The sequence below is a fragment of the Camelus dromedarius genome, chromosome 5 (assembly GCF_036321535.1).
Source record: "Camelus dromedarius isolate mCamDro1 chromosome 5, mCamDro1.pat, whole genome shotgun sequence".
In the NCBI taxonomy this organism is placed as follows: Eukaryota; Metazoa; Chordata; class Mammalia; order Artiodactyla; family Camelidae; genus Camelus; species Camelus dromedarius.
The window spans coordinates 47,739,107-47,761,514 of record NC_087440.1 but is presented as its reverse complement, the minus strand read 5'-3'; the positions used below and the strand labels follow the sequence as shown (position 1 = coordinate 47,761,514).

The window sequence follows — 22,408 nt, the reverse complement described above, 5'->3', positions numbered from 1 at the left end:
GATACATTTTCATAGCGCTTATAACAATTTGTAATGGTGTATTTACATTTGCGTGTTTGTATATTGTCTCTATCACACAACAATCTCCTTAGCAGTCTTTTCTACTGAAGGGTCCTCCTCTCAAACGCCTGGGTAACCTCTCTGTTGACTCCATCCTCATCCTTCCTCTAAGCCCAGAAAGGACAGTAGTAGCCGCACAGTTGTGCCTGACACTGGAGGCACAGCTGAGAGAGTGAGAGGAGACCAAAATCCTATTTCAGGGCTGTATCTTCTGAGTGTAGGACTTCTTACCTTAGCATTATTGACATTTTAGATTTGATAATTCTTTGTGGTGCAAGAGCTGTCCTGTGCATTTTAGGATGTTTAGTAACATTCCTGTCCTCTACTCAATAAATGCCAGGGGCACCCCTGTCAGTTGTGACATTTATGTTTCCAGACACTGCCAAATGTTCCCTAGGGTGCAAAATCACCCACAGTTGAGAACCACTGGCCTTGATGAGACAGCATCTTTCTAAAAAATTCTCCCCCAAATCCTATATGGTCAATTAGTATCCCTGCTGGAACTTACCATGGTCCTGGGAATATTCTTCCAGGCCAAGCAGACCCAGATCCCTTTGCAGCAACTCCCACACATGAGGATTCCAGTCCTCTCCTCCTACGTCTGTCCTTTGGACCCTAAGCAGGTCTGTATGTGTTCCCAACAGTTAGAGGTTTAGGACAGATTATCCCAGGCGTCTGGCTGTGACTATAAGCTCTCCCTTCCTGGCAGACAGAAACTTAGAGGGTCCATCCAGGGCAGCATGTTGATGTCTCAAGGGACAGATGAACATTGTCCTTTGGCCTGTATGCCTTCTCATCACACTTTTAATACACACTTTTATCCATCTTTCCTTGGAAAATTATTAGTCATCCTTATGTAAAAATCCTGTTGCTCTTTAACCTGGAGCATGCTAGATCCTAGTTACTTCCCACAGGAGAAGTAGCTAACTAAAAAAAAAAAAAATTAAAGTCTGTATTTCTGAGTGTCTGCCCTTAATATTTCAAGGTTCCTATTTTGGCTGAATGTGTGAGCTATGGATACCTCATCATCAGGAACAGAAACTTTCCATAACTTCTATATCAGATGCTTTGGAGTATGACTGTCTCTTCAAAGTCCCTCTGTTCCACAAAGTATATTTCATAGATGTCACTAAACATATAAGTCTGGCTTTTCCCACAGATTTGGTGCAAATCCATGACCAGCCATTTTCTCATTATGCTGCTAGACAGAAACTTCACTTTATCTATGCAGATTTGTTTCCCTCCTACCACCCCCAACTGGTTTCTTTTCCTTACTTGAATTCATTTCATGTTTTAAATGTATATTTTAGATTCTGCGTTATTTCGTGAGCACAAAATTTAGTGGATACAGGATTTAGAAAAGTGGATTGCAAAAGTCACTTTAAAAAAATCCATTACAACCATTTCAGTTCAGTCTTACTGGACAAATGCGATACATGATTCTAGGATGCTGAGAATTGGGGGGAGGAAGGGAGGCAAAAATATACTCTCCAGTCCTAAATGCTGGCTTGGTGGGGAGAGGGACGGAGTTCATGAAGAGAAAATGCAGGATTACAGCTGGAAGGGATTTAGGGCTGAAAACACTAGTTAACTAACTCCCCGGGTTCCTCCTTCTCCGCCAAGACTGAAACAAGGTACCCTACACAGTGCTTCCAGCTGGCGACTACATCTTGTCGGGGTGCTGAGGCGAAGGATACACAGTACTCCGCGGTGGTGGTTAGAGCAGAGCGCAGTCTTAGGCAAGACTCAGTCTAAACGTGACTATCACGAACTGCACCACAACCCAGAATAGCCGAGATTAATGCTTTTAGGATTGGAGACCGTCAGGTTAAAAAAACTCACACTTTCTGGGGGAACAGCTCAAACTAAACAGCCCATTGCAAGTATAACTTTGCATTCAGTCCGTCATCTCCTCAAGTACAAAGCACTCTTTTTTGGCCTCAAATATCTCGCGGCCTGAGAAAACTAAACGCTCTGTCAAACGTATTCAGCAAGCTGTTCGCTCCCACGTGGAAGGAACCGATGACCAAAAGCTGTAGGCGTTCACACCCGTAGGGCAGGAAGGCAGCCGGGAAGGGACAAACTTAAGAAGCTGCCGGAGCGCCGGTGAGTCCAGGAGACGTCTGACGTAGGCCTTCCTGCCGCAGAGCATTTCGGGAGGAGCGACGGAAGGCGAAGCGGGTCCTCTCTCTGAATTCGAAACGAAGTCTGAGGACAACCAGAGGTGCGTGCTGAGTACCCGTGGCAGCTTGGGGTTGCCCAGTTTTTGTGGAAACAACATTGCCCACGCGGAGCAGGGCCTACTCTTAGTTTTCTTATGTCCGGGTGAGACGCACGGTGACGCAATTCTTCAACGCGCCAATCCTGGGCAGGCCGGAGGGCGGGCTCTTCAAATTTGAACTCCCGAGCTGTTTCGGTGTTAGGGAACCTCACGGAGGAGAGGAGCGTCACCTGCGGCTCGGCCGCTGCGGGCCGGGGCCGACGTGGGCCAGAGGCACGAGCCCTGGGGCTCCTAGCCCCCACTCCGCGGGAAGGGGATCCCGGACTACCGCGATCTCACGCTCCAGGCCCTTTACCCGAGGTATGGCCCCCCTGCGCCTCTTCCCTCTCCTCCTGCCTCCGATCCCTTTTGGCGCTGCGAGTTCCAGCACTTAAGTATTCTGGGCCCTTGCAGACTGGTGTACATTTCTGGCTTTCGGAGTGGAATCTGAGGGTTTTCAGAATCTTAAGTACACACTTCTTCATCCTACTACTTGCTTGAATTGAGAAGGAAGAGGTTAGGCAGCATGAAACAGGAGTTGTTGGTTCTTGGACCCTTTCACTGTGCCTATAATTACCTGCTTTAAATGAAAACAATCCTGTGTCTACAGTAGTCGCCCCTTATCCGGTCACTTTTCCCACCCCACAGTTTTAGTTACCACAGTCACCTGCGGTATAAGTATATTAGGTGGAAAATTCCAGAAATAAATAATTCGTAAGTTTTAAATTGCACACCTTTTAAAGTAGTATGATGAAATATTGGTCCGTACCAGCTAGGGTTGTTAATTATCCCTTTGTCCAGCATATCCCACCCAGTAGTCACTTAGCAGCCCTCTCAATTATCAGATGGCCTATTGAGGTATGATAGTGCTTATGTTCAAGTAACTCTAATTTTACTTAATAATTGCCCCAAAGCACAAGAGTAGTGATACTGGCAATTTGGATATGCCAAAGAGAAGCTGCGAAGCCCTTCTTTTAAGTGAAAAGTGAAAGCTCTCCATTTAATAAGGAAAGGAAAAAAAGTCATATACTAAAGATTGCTAAGGTCTATGGTAAGAACGAATCTTCTGTTTGTGAAACTGAAAAGGAAAAAAAATTATGGTGGTATTGTTATTGCATCCCAAACTGCAAACGTTACAGCCACAATGCATGGGAAATGCTTAGTTAAGTTAGAAAAGCATTAAATTTGTACAATAAGATATTTTGAGTGAGAGAGAGATGACATTCATATAATGTTTATTACAGAATATTGTTATAATTGTTCTATTTTATTATTAGTTAGTCTCTCATTGTGCCTAATTTATATATTAAACTTTATCATAGATATGTACATAAAGGGAAAAACATAGTGTATGTATAAGATTTGGTACTGGCCACAGTTTCAGGCATCCAGTGGGGGTCTTGGAATAAATCCCCCCCCCACAAGGGGGGAGCTGTTGTACTACATATTGGGCCTGTTCTTAGTTCTACTAGTTTATTTGCAGTTTATACTTCCTGGTGAACATTTCATTGGGTTCTAAGGAATTGAGATTGTGTAAACCTGCACCTACTTTGCCATCTTTCTGTGCAGTTGTCCCAGTTTATTCACTTTTGTTTTTGAGAGTTTAAAGTGAATGGCTAATGAGTATTATAATCCTCCTAGCACAGGGTTCCTGTCACTAGCACATTGCCAAACACATAAATATATTATACATATTTACTGAATTAACATGTGGGAGAAAATTTTAAAAATGCAAAAAACATTCTGTGGAAGAATTCAGTGTTTTTTGTGTCACAGGACGAGATTCCAAAGATACCCTTCTTTGCCCTTATTACTGAGGAATAGTTCCTTTTTTTTTTCTCTTATAAACTGTTGGATAAAATGGTAGTTTGTATATGAATTTTTAACTTGCATGTTTATTTCTCACAGAAGTTTCTTTGGATAAAGATACTTAATGTCTTTGGTCTGATTGCATTTGTATTTTCTGTAACAGGCTTTTATGTTTACATTACGTGAAAGACTGAACTAGTTATAAATTCAGTGATAAGAGATACTATAAATCTAGACTAGTAAGTTTCAAGCTCCTTGGGTTGAAATATTTCATTAATTTACCAGGTATTGCAGAATGCAGTGATATGGTTCATAACCTAGAATCTTAATTTCTAAGTGTGGGAAATAAAATTTATATGTAAGAAACAAGCTAAAACAAGTCTTAGACCAGGTATGGTCAAACGCATGATTTCCTCTAAAAATTGTAAATAGCTTTAAATGTTTAAAGAATTATAATGAATATAATTTACTTTTGAGTTAAGGTTTTTTTAAACTAAAACCTCATAATTAAAATGTTCTGCATCATAACAAAATTAGGATTGGAGATTATTTAACTTAAAAATTGAATGGATTATGTATATATGTTCATGTATAACTGAAAAATTGTGCTCTACACTGGAATTTGATACAACATTGTAAAATGATTATAAATCAATAAAAAAGTTAAAAAAATCATTAAAAAAACTGAATGGATTTTTACCCTTCATTAAGATAGATCATTGTAGCTACTGCCATAAAATTTAAGTGCCTAAAGGGAAAAACCATATTTGTGAAATTTAATTTTTTATAACTTAATGTAGTGCCATAGACAGATGTCATTTTTTTTTTTTGATGAAAATATTAGATTGGAACCTCCAGGAGTTGAGGTTCAAATAAATTTCAAAAACATATTCAAAATTCAGTTCTTAGAGTTATTAAGTAGAAGATTTGGTGGAAGCTGCTTATTTGTAGAGAATTAAATTTAAAAACTAAACTGTTCAGTGACAAATAATAAAATGAAACTTTAACAAAAATAGAAAATCTTAGTCTGATTTGTGAGCTATAGATTATCCAATGTTATTATGAACCAATTAAACCTTCTAATTAGTATAATGTTGTTATGGAAAGCAAGTAAATTTAACTTTTTCTGCACCAAAGCGTGATAAAGGTCAATTTCCCATTGAACTACAGGTTCCTCTGGCCCTCTGCTGAAGGTCTATCCTGAAAATTGTGTGTAAGTGAAATTTCTATTAGAAGAAATTTGTTGCTGCTGTTTATCAAGATGATTGTAACACCTTTGAAACATCCAGGAACTCACTTGTCTTCAGAGACATCTTCTCAAAGGAGACATATGCCCATGCATGCAATCTTTTTTGACAGCATTCCTTCCGGCACACTAACTCCTGTAAAAGATTTGGTGAAATATCAGCAGTCCTCTTTAAAATTGAATGACCATAAAAAGAGTCAGTTCCTAGAAAGGACAGTTGTTAATAATAAAAATATATTTCAATCTACCATGCTACCAGAGACTACCACCTCTAACAGTTCTCTTGATATCAGTGCTATAAAGCCCAACAAGGATGGATTAAGAAATAGTGCAAATTATGAATCACCGGGGAAAATATTTCAAAGAATGAAAGAAAAAGCACTACGTAACAAGCAAGAACAAGCATCAAGAAACAGTAGTTTGTTGGAACCACAGAAAAGTGAAAGTAATAAAAATTTCGTTTCTAACAAAGCTGAGAAAAGGGAATTACAGCATACGTACGTCTGTGGAGAAAAGGAAAACAAATCATTCCAGTCAGAAAACAGTTCACCAAAAGGTTAGTTTTACTATGGGTTGGTTAAAAAGCTGTGTTGTTTATTGTGTCTGACCCTGTTTTAGGCACTCAGAGTACAGCAGTGAACAAAAAAAACAAGAATCTCTGCCCTCGTGTTGCTAGCTCACATTCAGGTTGTGGGAGACAGATAATTAGATAAGTATTTTTAGGGTAGTATAAGAGAATGCTCTGGAAAGAAAAAGCAGAGTAAGCATGATGGGGAGAGCTGAAACAGGTAATTTTCATTGGGGTGGTCCGAGTGTGTTTCAGTGAAAAGGTGGCATTTGAGCTAATTGAAGAAGACTATAGAGATGGGTATCTTGGGAAATGGGGAAGGGTGTTCCTTCAGCTGGTGCAAATGCCCTGAAAAGAAGCATACGGATTAGCTGTGAGATCAGTGTGTATGTAGTGGAGGGGATAAAGAAAGGATCAGATAATGCAACATAAGAGATAATTATGCTTCTTATACAATTGGGCTTTTATTGTGAGCAAATTAAGGAGCCACTGGAGGGTTTTTAGCAGAGGAGTGACACGATCTGTCTTAACCTTTTTTGAATATTACTCTGGCTGTTAATTTGAAATAGTTACTGTAGTAATCCAGGTGAGACATGGTGTTTGGTCCAGGTGGTAGCAGTGAAGATAATAGAGTGGCTGAATTCTGGATATATTTTGAAGGAAGAACCAACAGCATTAGCCCAGAGATTGGGTGTGGAATGAAAGAGAGATATAAGGATAACTCTAGGGAGATTTGTTTGTTCAGTTTTGAGATTTTTGCTTGAGCAATTGGAAAAATGGAGCAATTTAACTGAGGTAGGGCAGGCTGAGGAGGAGTGGGGTTGAGGGCTCAATAATTATGTTTCTGCCATGTCAGTTTTGATGTGTCTTAAAAATTGAAGTGTAGATATGACTTAGGCTGTTGAAAAAAATCAGTTGGAATTTAGGGAAATGGTTCAGGGGAGAAAAATACATTGGGAATTATTATCACCTAAATGGCAGTTTAAAGCTATGAGATTAGATGGGATTATCAGGGAGTAAGCGTACACCGAAAATATTCAAGGATGAGTCCTGGAGCATCCTGGAATTTAGAAGTTAGTATAAAGGGTAGAAAGTAGTGAAGGCCACTGAGAAGATGAGGAAGAAAAAAAACCAGGAGTGAAACTTTGGAAGCCAAGAGACAAAATGCTTTTAAGGAAGGAGTCATTGGCTGTATCTTATGCTGCTAATCAGTCAAGTAAGATGAAGGCTGAGATTTGACCATTGGATTTAGCAACGTGGAAGTCATTGGTGACTGATGAGAGCAGTTTGGGTGGAGTGACAGGAACAAAAACATGATTCAGGAGGGTTCAAGAGAGAACATGAGGAGAGATTGACAGTGATGAATACAGACAGTTCTTTTTGAGGGGAGCAAAGAAATATGGGAAGTATAGTTTAATAAGATCTTATTGTTGTTCTTTATGATTGGTGAAGTAACATCATTTTGGTGTGCTGTTGGGAATGATCCAGTAGGGAAGGAAAAACTGAGATTGGGTAGTGTGATATTCTTGAGTAGTTTCAGATGGAATAGAATCTAAAAGTGGATGTTTGGCCTTAGCAAGGGACATAAACACACCATCAATCAAACAAGAAAGTAGACAGTGTTGTGTAACTTAAGAAATAATCTGAAATAGGAAGTAAAGTCATCAGTTGAGGGTGAATATATGAAGCAGGTTTTGAAGTTTGAGGAGGTGGAGGTTTGAATAGTGTAAGAGAGTGGACTAGTAAATGATCTAGGCCTAAATTTGATTTCCTGGACTGTGTTAAGGACCTACTTGAGATTTGTGGCATAGGTGCCCATGGGGAATAGGCAGGGGGTTGGATTTTATCAGGAATGTAATTTTGCCAAGTACAGGCATCCTCATTTTATTGTGCTTTCCTTTATTGCCCTTCACAGATACTGTGGTTTTATAAATTGATGGTTTGTGGCAATCCTGTGTTGTCAGATGATGGTAGCCTTTTTAGCAATAAAGTTGCTTTAAAAAATGCATTTTTAGCAATAATTCTTTAAATTAAGGTATATACATTGGTTTTTTTAAAGACATAATACTGTTGCACACTTAATAGATGACAGTTAAATGTAAATATAACTATTATATGCACTTGGAAACAAAAAAATTCATGTGACTCACTTTATTGTGATACTTGCTTTATTGCATTGAACTGAACCCATAATATCTCCGAGGTGTGCCTATAGGATGATGTGAGAGAAGGACAAAGGAGTTGGGGTGTGTGTGCAAGGTGGTGACCACAACTGGTCATGAAATTTAAGTTGCTGAGACAGGGAAAAGAAGACCTGAATGAGATGAGGAAGTGTGAAGAAGTGTAGGTCTTGCTGGGATAGTCCGTGCATTTGAGAGAACTAAAGTCTGAACAGATAGAAGGTGGTCAGAAAGTGGGACACTTGAAATTGAGATTTTAATGAGTTGCAGTAGTTGGTAAAGATACTTTACATGCATTATCTCATTTAATCCTTTCAGTAAACACTGTGGGTAGATGCTCATTTAATAGTCTGGAAAATGGAGCTTTTAAATATGTCATGTTTACTCTGTGTCTCACAGGTAATAATTGATGGGCTGAGAATTAAATACAGATATCTGTTAGAAAGCCCATGCTCTTAACTACTACACAATAGATTGTGGGAATATTGTCGTGTTTCAAAGACAGTGATACATTTTGACACAAAAAGCAGAGTTTTCTAAGGGAGTTTAGGATAGACATGGGGGAGTACACAAAACAATCTCATATAGCCTGGGAGAAAAGGGAGAAGCAAATGAAATAATGTATATTAAAGCACATTTTGTATGTAAAGTGGAATTCAGAGACAGGAAGAAATAACTGACTGCTTTGAGAATCTGATGACTCTTTCCCTAAAAAAACCCCATATACACAAACAGATTTTGTATGTAATTTCAGAGGTCTTTTGAGGAATCTCTGCATGGATCCTTGGACTCTGAGATAAATGACTGATGTTTTGTAGTCTGTTATATTTGATCAAACTACCCACTTGTCTTTAGTACATTGCCTGCCATTTCTAGTAGAATGGGTTAAAGAAATAGAAACTCATCCTTTTATGGCATGTCATCATTGTAAAATCTTTATATTAAGGTTTCTAAGGCTAAAGCAGCACACTTATTAAAGTATAATCACTACCAATTTTTTTCAAGTGTAATATTTGAAACTAAACATATAAAATAATTCAGTTTTTCCTTCTCTGGTACAAATTTTAAGTCTATTACCTTCCCCTTTTTGTGTGAAAGAAACTCATTTCTATATTCAAGAAACAAAACTTTAACAATCTAGGACATAAAACAGAATAAAATGTAAGCAATACTATTAGTCCCTATTTGTCTAGTTGATAAGCCTGCCAGATCTATGCCTTTGAAGGCCTGCTAAAGAGATGTCAGCAAAGTATAAATTATGGTTTAGTCTGCTAACAATTCTCAACATTTTGATTTTTAAAGTATAAGTTACAACTTTTCAGCTTTTCTTTCACATTTCAGAAATTTCCATCACCCAGAAGCAGAAGCAGAAGCAGAATTTTCAAGACTAGATGGCACTTCATGTATAATCTAACACATATATCTGATTTGTGGCAGCACCAGAATTTTATTCCATGTTTCTAGACTTCTAAGTCCAGTAGTATACTTTTGTCTGGAGCTGGCAAGTGACAGGGAGAAGTTTTAAAAAATTCTTTCTCAGCAGAACATAGTTAATAGAGGATGAGTTTAAGCCATGGGAAGATAATAAAGGGAAAAAACTTACGTAGCTGTCATATGTTACATAAGTATACTATATTGGTCTGATCATTACTGAACCTAATTCTTTATTCCAAGATTTTTTTAAAGGCATTTCTTTCTTCTCAGTGACTAATACAACTCAACTTCCTCTTTCTTTAAAAAAAAAACAGACTCAACCTCAGTCCAAGAAGTTCCTCTAGAGTCATCAAATAATACTGTCCTGTCAGTCAAGCAAAAGATTCAATGTCAGCAGGAAAAGGAAGCACCTCTGCACAATTTAACTTATGGTAAAGTGCTTTTTGTTTTGTTTGTTTTTAGTTTGTTGCTTGAATGTATAGTTAAATGTTCTAGATAATTATTTTCCCTGCGGAGGCAATGAGCATTGGCTATAGATGAAACATTGTCATAAAAGCTAGCAGCACTCAGTGAAAGACTGGGCAGGAAGATGGAGGATTTCTAACCTGAAGACTTTAATATCAACAGTTTTATAAAACAAATGAACAAATATAGCAAAACAGAAACAAACCTATAGATACGCAGAACAAACTGGTGGTTGCTGGGGGAGGAGGAGGGGTGTTGGTGAAATAGGTGAGGGACAAACTTGGGTACAAACTTCCAGTTATAAAATAAATAAGTCAGGTAATGGAGATTTCGTGTCCAGCATAGGGAATAGTGTAATAACTGCATGGTGACAGATGGTAACTAGACTTAGTGTAGTGATCATTTCGTAATGTATAAAAATATTGAATCCAATGTTGTATACTTGAAACTATTATGATACTTAAGTTAATTATACTTCAATTTTTAAAAGGAACAAACATAAAAAAGTTTTAAATTGCTCTGTTGCTCTCCTTTAATTTCATATGATCCTTCTATAAATTTTGTTTGGTTTTATATTTTTGACAGAGCTTCCAGTTCTGAACCAAGAACATGAAAATATTTCAGCTGCAGGAGTCTCAAACAAGGCATTAACTAGAGCTCAGTTGGCTAAACAAATTCTTCACTCAAAGGAGAATACAGCTGCAAACACTAAGTCCAAAAAGGACACTTTTTTTTTAGAAGGCATTGATTCTACCTGTCAAAAACCCCAAAATACCACTGTTGAGACTCTCTGTGTTGCTAGTAATGGTGGTCAATTAATGGTTTCTGATGATAGCAAGATCACAACAGAAGGCACTTCAAAACAGGAAATCAAGGAAGGAAATGAGAAAACAATGCCCAGAGAGACTGATCTTCCAGGTTCCATGAATGATACATGTAAAATTGTGCTTGCATCTCCAAGATTTCATGTAGCAGTTCCTCGGAGATCAAAAAGAAATGCCTCGAAGCTTTCTCCGAGTATATGCCAAACTATTACAAATGGAGCTGAAAAAAATAAGGTAGGAAAACTGTTAAGGCAGATGTATATTTGTTTTTACCCTCATTTTTCAAGAGCTTAAGCTCTTTTGCTCTGTCATTATTAAGAGTAGCTTCATTGTTAGATTTTACTTTGTTCAGTGTACAGGCAGTGTAGTCTAGTGAAGAGAGCAGTATGTTGAAAGTAAGAAGACCCAGGTGTTAAGTCTTACCTCGCTCTATTGCTAGTTGTATAGTCTTAAGCAATTTACTTACTCCCTTTAGGGATGAACAGTGAGTTATTCTTGTTCTTGATGTTTTTCCCCCTGATTCTTGGGCTACTGTTAACAGCAGTTAAAAGAAAAAGGAATTGTAGCATCTGAAGATTTGAGAAGTTTTTCTGTTGTTATACAGAAGGATCAATAAAAGACTTAAGATATTTTCCTTTCTGTTAAAATGGATGAACAGTTTGCACTTCTTTTAAAGACCAGTTCATTTCCTCTTAGCACCTAGAGGATTTTGTCCCTCTAATTATCCACTCAGTTTTTCCCTCTCTTCTGGCTCATTCCTGTTAGTATATAAACATGCTAAAATATTATCTGCACTTTTTTTAAGTGATGAAAAAGTCTACATTCCTTTTACTTCCTATCCCACTCTAGCTACCACCCTATTTTTTGTTTCCCACTACAGTGTAACACCTTGAAAGAGATACACGTATTCACAGTTACTATTTCTTCTTTTCTTATTCCACATTGAATATGTTCCACTTTGGACATTTGTAATCACTACTCCATGAAAATTGCTTTTTTCAGGTTAATCAGTGATCTCCATATCACTAAATCTAGTGATGATTCTTATTCCTTATTCTGTCACTCATAGGAAGTTAACACAGTGAATCAGAACATCCTTCTTAAAATGATGTACTGCTTTTTCGTTTAGATTCTAGGCTCTCTCCCCTAATTTTCTACCACCTTACTAGCCATTCTTCTCATTCCCCTTTGCTGTTTTCTCTTCCTGTAATAAACTCTAAATGTTGGAATTCCCTAGAGTCAAGTCCTAGAAACTGACTGACAATACTACACATACTCTCAATACTATTATCATTCAGTATTATAGCTTAAAATTTCATTTCTCTGCTGATAACTCCCAAATAAGTATCTCCAGCCCAGAACATTCTCTTAAACCCTGTTCACATGTGTAATTATCTGTACAGTTTCTCTGTTGACATCCAATAGGCATCTCAAATTTAACATGTCTAAAGCTAAGCTGTTGATTTCTTCCCCATAAATATTCTCCATTGTGTCCCCTATTGGTACATAGCAATACTGTTCCACCAGATACTTAGGTTAAAAGTTTTAGATTCATTTTGTACTCTTGTCTTTTTTCTCACACTCCACATCTAAACCAAGAAGAAATCCTGTTGGCTCTACTATCTTGAATATGGCCACTTATGACTCAGCCACCACCTCCTAGTCCATGACACCGTAATCGCTTGGATTACTACAGTAGCCTTATAGTCTCTCTGCTTTCACTGTTGCCTCCCTCCCCTTCAGTCTGTTTTCTAGATAGAGGCCAGAATCTTTATATGTAGTCAGATTTCTACCCAGCAGCCCCTTAATAAAATATTAAACATGTCACTCCTCTGTTCAGAATTCTCTAGTAACTTGTTATCTCAAGAGAAAACACCAAGCCTTTATCATAGTTTATAGGACTCTACATAATTCAATCCTGGAGACATCCAGCCTCATCTCTTACTCCTTTCAAGCTCCTTGCCCCTCATTGCTGCCTTCTTAGGGCCTTTGCACTTACTCCCTCTGCCTGGAAGAATTACTCCCAGATATCCATATGGCTCATCCCTTATTTCATTCAGTTCTCCGTTCCAAGGCCTTCCCTGACTATCCTATCTAAAAAGCACCTCCAGTTATCTAATGTCTTATACTTGTTTGTAATTCTCACTGCCTGACATTTTACTATTTATTTGTCCATTTGTTTGGATGTCATCACCACACAAGAATGTTTGTTCTAAGGAGGGCAGCTGTTCTATTTCTGGCTAAATCCCCATGCCTAAACCAGTGCTTGGCCCATGGTAGAGCTCAGCAAATCTTTGATGAATGAATATAAATGAACATTTTGATATATAAGCAATATGGTACAGGATTATTGAGCCAGAATTCCTACATTTGTAACCCGTGCTTTTAACTAGCTATGTGTGATATGGGCAGATAATTTAACTAGACTTTATCTATAAAATGAGTTTCTTTATAAAAGGAAGATAATAGTACCTGCCTCCTAGTGTTAAGTGGAAAACATGAGTCAATCTAAGGTGTTTGGAACACTGCCAGGTATTAGCTTTTGTTTTTAATACCATCTCCATCTGGTTGATTCTTTAACATATCTTATAGTTCTAAAACATGTAGAAGTAGGGGGGAAAAAGAACTTTATTGCCTCTTTCCTAAGTCCTTCCTACAATTTTTAAAATTAACATTATTGGGGAGGAGTGCAGTAACTAGAAGTGCCCTTCCATTTTAGTTTCCTGACTTAGCATAAAACTACTACAAGATAATTTGTCTTTATATGTAAGTTTATAATTTTATTTATGAAATAAATGGCTACTCAGTATTTTATGACTTTTATGGCTGTATTTCTCATCAGAAATAGTTCATTATTAAACTGTTATGCAATATAAGCAATAATTTCTTAACATAGATGTTCACAGAAATTTTCCTTTATAATAGAATTTTACTTGTCCCAAAATAAGGAATTCTCTGAGCTGTTCATATGTTTGCTCTCAAACAGAATACTAAATGTAGATTACTAGCAATTACCTTTATAGAAAATTGAATGCAACTCCAAATCAACTTTGCAAAAAAATAAAATGCTCTAATTATGTAGGGATAAGTGTGATGGTGGAATATATACTACACAACTTTTTTTCTCCCAAATTATTGGGTCTTTTGTGAGTTTTAGTATTTTAGTGGAAACCTTAGGATGTTAGGTGATTTTGTTTCCCCTCATGGTTAAGATATTTGACATAAGAATATTTAAAGTTGATTCTGGATTGTAGAACAACCTATACAGTACAACCTCAGTTCAGTCTCTCTGCAATCATCTTTTGTTTCATTATATATAAGAGTTTTCACCTTATTGCTATTTAAAACAGGATGTGATTCTTATATAGATGAGCACTAAGGAATCATTTGGATTACTCATAAATTTTTTTCTTTTAATTTAATGTAAATTGATTTTGTAATGCTTATGCTACAATTATTACAGGAAATACATACTTCATTTTATACTTGATTAGGTAGTCCAGCTACAGGAATGGATGATTAAAGTCATCAATGATAACACTGCTATATGTGTAGAAGGAAGATTGATGTAAGTATAATATTTCAGTATTCTTTTAATAAGATTTGTGATAAAATAAGATACTTAATGTGTAAGAGCTTAAAAGGAGATGCATGAAAAATAGCATCTTGCTACAAAACAGACTTCCTAACAAGGCTATAAACTGATGGCAAAAAAGTAAAATGAGTATAACCATGCTTGTTGTAACCAGCTTTCATGCTTTTGCCTGTTAATTCAAGTTATTTTTAAAATAGTGACAGCTCAAATTTGTATACATAGTGCTTTATTTTTTCAGAGGTTCTAATAAGTGGACTGGTATTATCTGCTTAATTATATATGATCAGTTAATATTTACTACATGCATTTCAGTTCGATTCTCACATCTAAATTGGGGCAACCTGATATTAATTATTGATCTAGAAAAGGAATCAAAATTATTTAACACTTTGCCATACAGCTACAATTAAGTAATCATTGGCAATTTCTAGTTCTCCCTACAGTGAAAGCAACATCCAGTGAGTAGGCTTTGCCTAGTTCTGCTACTCTATTAGAACCATTTCCTATTCTTCAAAAACAATTAGTGGTTAGGAAAAAAAATTGTAATAAAAGGTTGTAATAAAACAATACAGGATATCACTGTTCAAGAATACTTACCTGAAAGATTTTAAGTAGAGTATATAACATCTGTCTTGCTCACTTTATACCTGCTTGCCTTGCACCCATTTCCTTAATAGAGGCAGCATTGATTGCCTTTGTTGGAATCCTATTGCTGCTGCTTCTTGGCCATATGACTGGGGCAAATTACTTACCATTTTTCAGTCTCAGTTTCTTCATCTGCACAACAGTGGTAATAGTATTACTTACCTTAAGGGTTATTTTCAGGATTAAATGAGTTAATATTTATAAGACTTTAATAACAGTGCTTTTAGATTACTATTTAAATGTTTGTTCAATAAAATAAAGCAAAAAAGAACAGAAAACGAGAATATTAAAGTATGATGTGAGTTTTATCATGTTTGACCAAACTAAAGGAACTTAATTTTCTTATGTATTATGCTTATGTTTAGAATGTTTACTACTAGTTATCTAATGAATCAGAGAATCTTCAATACTTACCTAATTGATCTTCATATTTTGTTCTTTCTTTTTTATATTTATTCTTAGTTTCATTTAAGGAAATAAGAAAAGTAGATTTATGGGTCAGTGATTTGATACTGCAGTTTTTCCCCAACTGGAACCTTTTTGATACTTTCCAAAGAGGAAGGTAAAGACATTTGGCTATATAGTGAGGGAAGAAAAAACACAAGATTAGAATAATCCAAACCGTGTAACTGTGAAAGCTAATAACACAGTATAGGCCCTCTGGAGAGGGACTGAGAAATCATCCTTTGGAAGCTTAGCATCAGTGAAGAAGGAGTTGCAAGCATTTTTAGCACTAGATATTTAGAGAAGGACCCTGCTTTCTTGCTAATAATATATTTTATACTAGCAGTTTGGTTTGGCCACAGTACAGTTTCTTGGTACTCTGAGGCTCACACTAACAAAGCAGTTGAGTTCTTTTGCAGTGTTTGGCCCTCAAATGTTTTAAAATTAGATCAATAATTTGTAATGGAGCTAGAGTGCAAATTTATTAGTTTCTATTATAAATTTACATGCTTATATATATGCACTGTGATTACTCGTAAGATGTGAATATTTTGGCTTTAACAAAGCTATTTTTTCCTCCTAGAGACATCACTAACATATATTGGCACAGTAACGCAATTATAGAACGGATTCAGCACAACAAACTTAGGACTTTATCAGGCAACATTTATATATTAAAAGGAAAGATAGACCAGATTTCCATGAAAGAAGCAGGTAATGACTGTTCCTAATTGATGAATTACTGTACTCAGTGAAGCAATTAACCATATTTCTAACAGTAATATACATTTTTTGCTTTCAATTCAGTGTTTTAAAATTATGAATCAAAGCTAAAAATTAAAGAGTTGACAACATTATGTAAAATGTCATACATATAGATCCTTTTCTTCTGTTTCAATCACTCTTTACAGTTTAAGTCCAGTGACTTAAAAAAAATAATTCAAGTGTAATGATCCTTATTTGTGAGGAATTGGTTGTAAGAATATAATTTAACTCCCTAGTTCCGTTCTTTGTTGAACCTGCCTGGTACAACCCCAGTCCTGGTATAACCTAATTTTCTGCCTATGCCTTGCACACAGCTAATGTGACTAAATAAAAACACACCCAAGCAGTCTACTTTAACTTTATGATTACCATCAACAAGTTGTGGTCCGTTAGTGCCACTTGGTATCCTGCCACATTTCCCTAATCCATTCAGTATCCCATCATCTTTGATGACTATTTCATATTTTTACACATCTCCTACCTCCCTTCTCTCAGCTGGAGAGAGGGTAGAAGGAGGAAGGGGAGGACTTGGGCAATAGGAACAATCAAGAAAGAACTTCTCCTCTGCTCTATCTACTAACTGCTTACATCTGTACCTGCTTTTATTGTGGACAGACTGTCCATGTTCCTGCCTATGTCAGCCTCTCTATTTGTACTCTAGCTTCTATCCTCGTCTGTTCAAGGATATCACTCCAGTAATTCTCTCTTTTCCTGTCAAAAAACAAAACAGAACCCACCTCTTTTGAGTAAAAACAGTTGCTAGAATGCATTCATACTTAAGAGTTCATCAGTTTAAATTAATCATATATGTATGCATGTGTGTATATTGCTATATATAAACCTCATGGTAATCACAAACCAAAACTCTAAATAGATAGAAAAAAAGCAAAAAGAATCCAACATAACACTAAAGATAGTAATCAAATCATAAGGGAAGAGAGCAAAAGAGAAAGGAACAAAAAATAACTACAAACACAACCAGAAAATATTGAACAAAATGGCATAACTACTTTAAATGTAAATAGACTAAATGCTCCCAATCAAAAGACATAGACTGGCTGAATGGATACAAAAACAAGACCCATATATATGCTCCCTGCAAGAGACTCACTTAAGATCTAAAGACACATGCAAACTGAAGGTTAGGGGATAGAAAAAGATATTCCTTGCAAACGGAAATGAAAAGAAACCGGGTTAGCAATACTTATATCAGACAAAACAAACTTTAAAACAAAAATTATAGCAGGACACAAAGAAGGACATTACATGATGGTAAAGGGTCAGTCCTTATAGATAAGGAGAACAGATGCTTGCCAGAGGTGGGGAGCAGTGGCAGAATGTGAGGGAGATAAAAAGGTACAGACTTCCAGTTCCAAAATAAATGTCACAGAGATGAAATGTACAGCACAGGAAATATAGTCAATAATGTAATAAATTTTTATATTGACAGATGGAAACTAGACTTACTGTGGTGATCAAAGGACATGTAATCACAGTATTAGGTTCTGCAGTAAACAATATTTATATTGTTATAATGATACAAATACTAATTTTTGATTTATGATAAAATGAGAGGATATAAAGAAGAGATGCAGATATTAAATCATCTCTTGTAACATAAATTTAAAAATTGATTTTTTCCTTTTTATTCTATCTGTATGAGATGATAGATGTTAACTAAACCTATTGTGTTAATCATTTGACAAAATACGTAAATTAAACCATTGTGCTGTACAGCTTAAAACTTATACTGTGATGTATATCAGTTATTTCTCAATAAAACTGGGGTGGGGGGACCATTTTAACCACACTTTCTTCAGCCACTATTGCTCTCATGAAGTGACTCAGAAGACTTGTTACACTTACATCTAATTCCTCTCTATTTCTTCCCCATTTTTTTCTTGAACTCTTTTCAATCATGCCTTAATCCCCAGTTCTTCACCAAAATAGCCCTTATCAGAGTCACCAGTTGGCCCCCACATTGCTTAATCCAGTACACACTTGACACAGTTAATCACACCTACCTTCTTGAAACACTTTCTTTACTTGGCTTTTGGAATACCATATTTTCATGCTGCCTCAGTCCCTTGTTCTTAGTTTCTTCGCTTACTTTTCTTCTTTGCTTCTAAATGATGGGGTAGACTAGGGCTCTTTCTACACTCAGTGCTGTGCTCATTTCTTTTAGGCTTGAATCTCATTCATATTGTGACAAATGCCAGATTTATATCTCTAATCAAGAATACTTCACTAGCCACTCAATTGATTTTCTATCTGCCCATTTGACATCTCCACTATGAAACTTGATCTTCTCCCTTAAGTTGGCCTACAGTTTCCCCCTCTTTCCATGGTTCCAGTGGCTCATGGATACCCAGGTTCCTTGGATACATCCTTATATCCTCAGTGTCTCTCACACTCACATCTAGTATGTCAGTACATCCTACAGGCACTATTTCCATGATATATCCAGAACCCAGGCCTCTGCTGCACCACTGTGGTCCAGACATTCATTCCTCATCTTTTGTCTAAATCTTTGCTGTAACCTCCTAACTGGTCTCATTCTTTCTCCCCATGTACTTGCACAGACTTTTCTCAAAATGCCAGCTAATTCTGTCATGTTTAAGTAAGTCAAATTCTTTGGCTCCTCCACTCACAATCTTTCTGTAGTTTCCCATCTCATCCAAAGTAAAAGTCTCAGTCCATAAAATGACCCAAGGCCTCATAATCTCCCCTAACTGCCTCTTTTACCCATCTGAGTAACCTCATAGTCCTAGCCTCTCCTCGCTGTACTTCACTGATTTCTCTGTGGTCCTACAAACAGGCCAGGCACACTCTTGCCTCATAGACTTCCAATTTGTTCCCTCTGCTTCCAGTTTTTTTAACCTCGTATTGCCACGTTGCTCACTCCTTCACGTCTTTCAGGACTTTACTCAAATGATGCTATTTCAATGAGAACCTCTCTGTCCTTTTTTGAAATGCAACCTGCCTACTCTCTCCTCCCCCAGAATGAGCATGCTGGCAACCCTATTCCCCTCAACTGCATAATTTTTCTCCATAGCATGAATGACCATCTTACAAATGAGGTATTCTACTTACTGGTTTGCTTTTCTGTTTCACACTAGAAGACAAGTTGTATGAAGGCAAGGAATTTTGTTTTGTTAACTGCTGAATCCTTAGTATCTGTGACAGTGCCTGGCACGTAGTAAGCAATAAGTATATATTTTTAAGTTTTAATGAATTAATGACATTACTTTAAAATCTAGACTTTTAGATCATTTTTTGTTTGTTTATCATAGGTTACCCGGATTCTCTCATAAGGAAATTTATGTTTGGATTTCCAGAAAAGTGGAAAGAGTACATTGATAATTTTTTAGAACAGTTAAGGTAAAGTACCATTTAACTTTTTAAAAAGCAGCTTTATTAAAGTATAATTTACATGTGATAAATGTGTCCATCTTAGGTATAAAAGTTGATGAGCTTTTACAAATGTGTATATTCATATACCCAATGGTTTTAGTTTCATTTCTTGGAAATTCCAGTCTTGAAGCTCTCTTTGATCTTAGACTTTTAGAAGACAGTAACACTCTACTAGAACTTCTGCCATATGGATTAAATCTAAAAGGAAAATAAAATCTTTGACATATTTCAAGGAGTCATCCACAGTCACCTACCCTTTAGGAGACATGTATCTGTTAAACATGAGTCTGAAGTTCTTGGTCCTTTTTGCATTCTTTCGTTCCCTCAGGAGTTCTCAGTGTAAGCTGCTTAGCAGTCACTCTGTCTGCACTGGGAAAACAAATAAGAATTTGATTAATTTGTGCCCCTAAGAACTCATAGGAGATATAGTACAATGTAATAACCTATGACAGGGATTGGTGGTTTTTTCTGAAAAGGGACAGAAAGTATTTTCATGGGTATGCTGCCTCTATCACAACTACTAAACTGTGCCTTTGTAGTGGAAAGGCAACATAGATAGTACTTAAATGAGTGAATGTAGTTGTGTTTTGGTAAATTTTATTTACAAGAACAGGCAACTGGCAGAATTTGTCCTTTAGTTTTCTTGTAATATCAGCTCTAGTAGGAAATACAAGAGCACAAATAGGAAGAACTTAAGAGGTCATATTTGAATCTTGTGACTTAAGGTGTTATACTTGAGTTTTTTGTGGGGAAAAGGGTGGAAACTATGAAGACTTAAATAATGTAAGAGTAAAGGTAATCTGCTAGGGGAAAAACGGTTTATCTGAGGGAGTTTCACTTATTTATTTATGGGTTTAGTTTTTGGGTTTTGTATTTTTGACAACCAGTATTAGAGGAAAAATACTATACTTGGTTTTCAGGGCTTGTGAAAAGAAAAAAGGAAAAGCCAGACAAAAACAGAAAACTGAAAGATTTGTCCCTGACATTCGAAAATCAATCAAAAATGGTACAAAGGAAAACAAAACAGATGTGCTCCAAAGAGCCAGCACCACTTATGACCTTGATTGTGATCATTTGGGTATGTTTACTCTTTTCTTCTTTCTTGGTATAGTGGTAAATTCTTAGATGAGCTCCACATTGTTTAGTTGTTTACAATGTAAAATAATACTGAGTTCTTGACTTATATTGCCCTAAAATACCTGTTTTTTCCACTACTTAAGAGGAGAAATTGCAATGTAGATCATCTATAGTCAGTGTTCAGCTTATTTTGTTAAATATTATCTTTTAATTAATCAGAATACCAAGAACACTGATAAACAGCAATGAAAGATGATGTTCTTTCCATTTTTCTAGACCCAAGATATTTAGGCTGCCAGCTTATCTCACACCTAAATTAAAGATGCCTATATTTTTGTACTAAATATTATTCCTGTTTATAGACAAAACCAGTTTGCTTTCATGGAGGAAATGGCATGGTTTTTTTTTGAAGGACCATTGCTATGAAGGTAACTAGCAGAATTGTTCTGCCAACTCTCCACCAAAACTATAATCTGCCTTACATTCCACCTGACCCCAAGCTGAAAAAGGCACTTAAAGGCTTTTCTAGATAATATAATGAGTACAAGTTACTAGACTCTGTTGTATGAATTTATGCCAGTTCTACCTTGACCTTATAAAGAAGAGCTTTACAGACCTTCAAGAGTTTTGGACTGCTTCTGCCAAAAATACTGCACCATACCAGATGTGAATGTACCTGTATGTCACTCTCCTACCCCACCGTACCCCACTCCCCTGTCCCCCAGCCCCTCTGAAGCTATGCTTATCCTTTCTAGTTACAGAGAAAATAACAAATGTGTGGATAACTGCTTGCCTAGAGCTAGCAAAAATTTACTATTTAACTGTTGTTCCAGTTCCCTTTCAACCCTTCTTTATTTTATCAGAAGTCACCTTGTTTCCCATAAATTAGGCATGTTGTTTATTGTCATTGCCAGACCATGTTTAGTATTCTGGAGTCCTGTGGCTACAGCACCTACTATACATTTTTATTCCCAAATTTAAAAATCTCCAAAAGTGTATCTCACTTTCAGTTACTTATTAATCTTATTTAGTCTTAGGTCTTATCATCTCCCTACCCGCCTTCCTTTCACTTATAACACTGTTTTTCAGGAATTTGAGGTAAATTGTGAATATTATTGGTAAAAATATTTGACAATACAAATGTAAAGGACTAAAATTTGGTAAACTATTTTACATGCCAGCTCTGTCCATAGGAAAATCATTTAACAAATATTTTTAAAGCATCTTTTACAGACCTTGATCTTTGTTAGCTATTAAGAACTTAGAGATGAATAAGACGAGATGCCTCCCCTTGGGTTGCTCAGTTTAGGGGAAGATACTCTATTCTGTTTTGGATGTATCGTTTTTCCAGGATGATTCATTAGATTATTGTTTTATGAAACTATTAAGATAATGAGTGTCCTCATGTCACATAAGTTATTTTGATTGGTGGTAGCTGGTGGTGTTATTTTTATTATTGTCATTTTCATTACAGCTTTCCATGGGAAGATGACTAAAATATAACAAAACCACATCTAATGTTAAACAATTAGAGTTATGCAAAGGCTCCCACCAATGATAATATAAGATGATGTAGTTGTGTATATGTATTTTAATGATTTATGTAAGATTTTGTTTTGCAT

At 36.4% G+C, this 22,408-nt stretch overlaps 1 protein-coding gene across 2 annotated transcripts in view; it reads left to right on the top strand.

Moving 5' to 3' along the window:
* Nucleotides 1–2,210: 2,210 nt before the first annotated feature.
* The window catches only part of MIS18BP1 (MIS18 binding protein 1), a 39,980-nt gene continuing 19,782 nt past the window's right edge, over nt 2,211–22,408 (top strand). Inside the window, exons 1-8 of one of the 2 annotated variants that reach the window (XM_031453664.2) lie at nt 2,211–2,284; nt 5,300–5,931; nt 9,872–9,988; nt 10,608–11,080; nt 14,341–14,414; nt 16,114–16,244; nt 19,589–19,676; nt 20,630–20,787. In XM_031453664.2, coding sequence (XP_031309524.1) covers nt 5,391–5,931; nt 9,872–9,988; nt 10,608–11,080; nt 14,341–14,414; nt 16,114–16,244; nt 19,589–19,676; nt 20,630–20,787 — 1,582 coding nt within the window. In that variant the 5' untranslated portion in view covers nt 2,211–2,284; nt 5,300–5,390. Of the gene's footprint in view, nt 2,642–5,299; nt 5,932–9,871; nt 9,989–10,607; nt 11,081–14,340; nt 14,415–16,113; nt 16,245–19,588; nt 19,677–20,629; nt 20,788–22,408 lie in introns of both variants that reach the window. The other variant, XM_031453663.2, reaches the window with a different exon arrangement.